Source organism: Littorina saxatilis, linkage group LG7, assembly GCF_037325665.1.
Source record: "Littorina saxatilis isolate snail1 linkage group LG7, US_GU_Lsax_2.0, whole genome shotgun sequence".
Taxonomy (NCBI): Eukaryota; Metazoa; Mollusca; class Gastropoda; order Littorinimorpha; family Littorinidae; genus Littorina; species Littorina saxatilis.
In genome coordinates, this window is record NC_090251.1 from 24,812,146 (window position 1) to 24,817,145 (window position 5,000).

A 5,000-nucleotide genomic window follows, 5' to 3' on the forward strand; every position below is an offset into this window, starting at 1 on the left:
CGTGCATCATCATAAGCAACAGCTACAGCATCAGCATCATCGTCGTCGTCATCGTCATCATCATCATCAGCAGCAGCAGCAGCAGCAGCAGCAGCAGCAACAGCAACATCACAAGCATCATCACTGGCAGCAGCAGCATTGTCTTCTTCACATCATCATCACTAGTACAATGATTTTAGAAGAAACGAAAACATTTGCAGAGCTCTTTCTATTCCATTTGCTCACAAAGTAGATTTCTTGATTTGATCTCTGTAAAGACTATACCAAATGCCAAAGAAATCAAGTACCGGTAGTACTATTTAAAAAGTTAAAATGAAATAAATAGATATATTATTCGGTGGTTGCGGGGTTTTTTTCGAGCGACGAATACCCACCCTCCACTTAACAGATAAATAGGTCGGCCCGACCTATATCTTCACTCGAAGCAAATATTGAATCAACAGAACTCTGAATTCTTTAGTCAAATTGTCAATATTGGAGGCCACCTACATGAATAGAATAAACCCGTCACGCTACTTGTGTTAGCCTCACATTCTCACTGTCGGACGCGCCTTTTCTGTCAACACAAAAACAGTAAGTGATCACCGCTATTGTCACTGTCAAGGGAAGGAGGGGACGGAATTAAGAAGGAAATTTGGGATTGTAACGGCGAGGAAAGAGAAGGGTAGGGAGGGAGAAAAGGGTTAGGAATTAAGGAGGAAGATTTGGGTTTGTAAATTAGGGGGGGAGGAGAGAGAGAGACAGAGAGACAGACATCTTTTTCTTTCTTTATTTGGTGTTTAACGTCGTTTTCAACCACGAAGGTTATATCGCGACGGGGGAAGGGGGAAGATGGGATAGAGCCACTTGTCAATTGTTTCTTGTTCACAAAAGCACTAATCAAAAATTTGCTCCAGGGGCTTGCAACGTAGTACAATATATACTGTTCAAAAAAAGAAACGCATAGCTTGTAATATTTGGTTAATTTAGTTATATGGCTACAAGGATATCCACCAAACTGCAGAAAATGTTTATCTGGTCGTCGACCTTTCGTCCATTGCCACAAGTGAGCTCTGCACGTGACGCATGCGTTATCAGTGGCTACAATGTCAAAATTGCTCATTTGGCATGACCACTCGTCATGCTTCAGTGTAATCTCGTGAAACTCGGGGAATATTGAGCTCTCACCATGTCTTCCAAAACCCATAAAAGCGGATTGTTCGCCACAAAGAAATCAGACGACAATTCAGCGACGAAAGATGGCCCGATTGAGCAGAGAAGACCGCCAAATTGCATTGGGTCGTTTACAAGCAGGCCAAAGTCAAAGTGCAATCGCCAGGCACTTCCACGTGTCCCAGAGCACCATCAGTAGACTGTGGGTCAGGTTTCAAGCCACTGGCTCCGTTGCTGACTTGCCACGAGCGGGAAGACCAAGGGCGACAACTGCTGCTCACGACCGCTTCATACGGCTCCGCCACCTCCGGAATCGTTTCCTGTCGGCCTCATCTTCTGTCCAGGCTCTCCCCGGGCCACACCGATTATCGGACCAGACCGTGCGGAACCGCCTGCATGAAGCTGGTTTGAGGGCTCGCAGACCTCACAGAGGAGCTGTCCTCACCCGCCGCCATCGCCAGAACCGAGTGCAGTGGGGCAACCAGCACCTTCGCTGGACCGTCCGGAATCACTGGAGACACGTGTGGTTCAGCGACGAGTCCTACTTCCTGCTCCAGCGACATGATGGTCGGAGGAGGGTCTACCGGAGAGTAAACGAACGTTACGCGCCCAACTGTGTGGATGAGGCACCCGTTCATGGTGGTGGAGGCGTCATGGTGTGGGGGGCGATCAATACCGCTGGAAGGAGCACCCTGGTGCACGTCCAAGGGCGCATAACTGCCCAGCGATACGTGGAGGAAATTCTGCGCCCACACGCCCTTCCTCTTCTGGCTGACCAGGATGCCATATTCCAGCAGGACAACGCTCGCCCGCACACAGCACGACTCACCACCCAGTTCCTCACCGACCACCATGTCCAGGTGCTTCCCTGGCCATCCATGTCGCCAGACATGAACCCGATAGAACACCTCTGGGATGAATTGGACAGACGTGTGCGCAGGCGAGAAGAAGCGCCGGCAAATCACCGCGATCTATTGCAGGCACTTCAGGAGGAGTGGGACACCATCCCACAGCAAGATATCCGGCATCTGATCCAGTCCATGCCCAGAAGGTGCCGGGCAGTTGTTGCTGCTCAAGGCAGTCACACCCCCTACTGACTTGACAGCCTCGGCACCCAATCGTATTGATTGACTGATTGATTTGAAGATGCAAATGAACTGTGTGTGCATTCAACTGTGTCCATACCAAATTTCAAACAAATAATCTAAATATTGGATTTTCTGTTAATTTTTTCGAAAAATAAAACAAATTTGGCAAGTAGCAACTATGCGTTTCTTTTTTTGAACAGTATATTACCTTACTGGGAGAATGCAAGTTTCCAGTACAAAGGACTTAACATTTCTTACATACTGCTTGACTAAAATCTTTACAAACATTGACTATATTCTATACAAGAAACACTTAACAAGGGTAAAAGGAGAATCCGTTAGTCGCCTCTTACGACATGCTGGGGAGCATCGGGTAAATTCTTCCCCCTAACCCGCGGGGGGGCAAGAGAGAGAGACAGACAGACAGAAAGAGAGACAGACAGACAGACAGAGACAGACAGACAGAAAGAGAGACAGAGAGAGAGACAGAGAGAGACAGAGAGAGGGAGAGAGAGAACGATAGAGAGAGAGAGAAAAATAGAGAGAGAGAAAAAGAGAAAGAGAGAAAGAGAGAGAGAGAGAGAGAGAGGGGGTAGGGGAGGAGGGATAATGAAAGGTACAATCATCTCACACTAGTTTAAAATTTTATGAGAGAAAAGCATTATTTCACTCATATCACCATCAATAGCATGGCAAAATTCTGCATAGAGTGTGTGTGTTTTTCCTCTCAATAAATTAACTTTCAAAATGACACCAGTGTCATTTTATTCAATCTGGCTACTTCATAAAAGGCATTTGGGTATCTGGAAAACTGTTGGGATCAAAGATTGGTTTTACCTGTTTACTTGGATCACGTGACCGCCGATCAAATAAGGGTACCCTCAAAATCGACCTGTATGGTACCAATTTAAAATCGACTTAAATTCAGAATAAGGACAACTTGGCAATTGTTACATAAGTGGAGAAAGTCAAAGCAATTATCTACCCGGAACAGGTGATTTTGCTTACTTAGAATTAATATTAAAAGTCATACGGTTTTAAGCCATTAAGGACTTGAGTGTTTGTCCGCTGTAAGGTTATTTTGCTTGGTTATGTTGTGTAGTTATTGTGTTGTTTTATTTCCAATGATGCAGGTGTCGATCCGATCAGCGGTCGAAAACGAAAGTTGTTTGCGTCAATTGTCTAGGTACAATGACAAAAAGGTCTGTTTTTTGGCATTGACTTGGTGGATTGCTTTCAAACTTTGTTTTATGCGTGTTTTATTCATTTTCTTTGATACAAAAACAAACAATAACAACATTAAGAACGTTAACAAGCAGACTGCTTATGTACACGTTCTCAAATGATAATCAATACACATTCAGATAACAGAAAATGGCGAACAAGTGGTAAGTTCAACACCTAGTTTCATAATATGTCATTCTTATTTTATATAAATAAAATGAAGAGAGAGAGAGAGAGAGAGAGAGAGAGAGAGAGAGAGAGAGAGAGAGAGAGAGAGAGAGAGAGAGAGAGAGGGAGAGAGAGAGAATAAATGCTTTGCTACATCGATTGCAGTCACTGTTAATATAATGTCAAACTTTCAGGATGGCTTGCCCACATACGAGAGGAACTTAAGGTAAACTATCGGATTATTACAGATATTTGTTCAGATAGTATGCAATCTTAGGAACAAAGTTTTAGAATCCGTCATAGGTCCATGGTTTTGCATGCATACAGACAAATGATTGTTTGAAGTACTGTCAAAGTTTCATTTCAGTATGACCACTGAAATAAAAAGAAAACACACCAGTAACCAGGTTTACCACTAATGACCACTGGTGTAATTTTTGGGATATTATTTAAATTTTGGGATATTATTGAATTCCAGTTTCTGTTTCTTGAACTGCAGTCCAGCAATACTTCGTGACTCTCTTGAAGTTTATTCCTGGGTCCTCCCAACCAACAAACCAAGCAGCATGACTCGACATGGGATGATGCTTAATAGTAAAACCAAAATGGCGGCAACCAAAGAAAACATGAATGCGCGAGACGGGTGCGTGGGCAGATGAGGAATAAAAGAAGGTGGGGGTGTGGGGTGAAATTCTCATTCCTACTTTACCTACCCGGTATTACTGCTAGGGTGTCGTCTGCTGCGCAGTCCTGTCTGAAACCGGTTTGGTAGTTACAACAGGAGAGAGTCGGCTCCAGGTAAGATGCAACTTTGTCTATATCGCAATTAAAAATTATTGATTGCATTGGTATCGACCATCTTACAAGCAACCCACATTCTAATATAAGTCATAACACCAGTTATATATATATATCGTTTATTTGTGTCTGTTTCTCCACTGAAAAGGCCGATAGGTCAAAATACTTGTGAATAATATAGTTTTGTCCTGCATTCAACGTTTCAATATTTTAACTTTTCTTGTGTTTTGATTTCTTTATATTGCACTTCACTGATACATTTTTCGTTCAATATTTTTTATTTTTTTCCCTATCTAAGTTTTTAATTTTTTTTATTTCGTTTTGTTAATTTCAGCTTCAGGTGTTGTGGTCTTTGTTGCTAACGTTCTTGTTTGGATCCTGTGAAAAGTTGATTTGAACTCTTTACGTCTTTTATCGTGTTAGTTTATTATTGTCTCTGTATTTTTCTTGTTATTCTCTAATATTTTTGTGTCTGTGGTTTTCTGCATTTTTTTTCCCCGCGTTGTTTCTTAGTTTTTTTGAAATTGTGTTCGATCTTCCTTACAAACCATTGAAAGATAATGCAATCTA

General features: G+C 42.7%; 3 protein-coding genes across 4 annotated transcripts in view; all 3 read left to right on the top strand.

Annotated features, from left to right (window-relative positions):
- LOC138971962 (uncharacterized) overlaps nt 1–173 on the top strand; it is a 14,032-nt gene extending 13,859 nt beyond the window's left edge. The window contains exon 13 of the mRNA XM_070344807.1: nt 23–173. Coding sequence (XP_070200908.1) covers nt 23–173 — 151 coding nt within the window. The remainder of the gene's footprint in view (nt 1–22) is intronic.
- The window catches only part of LOC138971000 (myelin regulatory factor-like), a 333,475-nt gene that overhangs the window by 243,769 nt on the left and 84,706 nt on the right, over nt 1–5,000 (top strand). The gene's annotated exons all lie outside the window — the stretch shown is intronic.
- The window catches only part of LOC138971963 (protein PIF-like), a 49,698-nt gene continuing 49,000 nt past the window's right edge, over nt 4,303–5,000 (top strand). The window contains exon 1 of the mRNA XM_070344808.1: nt 4,303–4,430. The gene's annotated coding sequence lies outside the window, so the exon portion shown is untranslated. The remainder of the gene's footprint in view (nt 4,431–5,000) is intronic.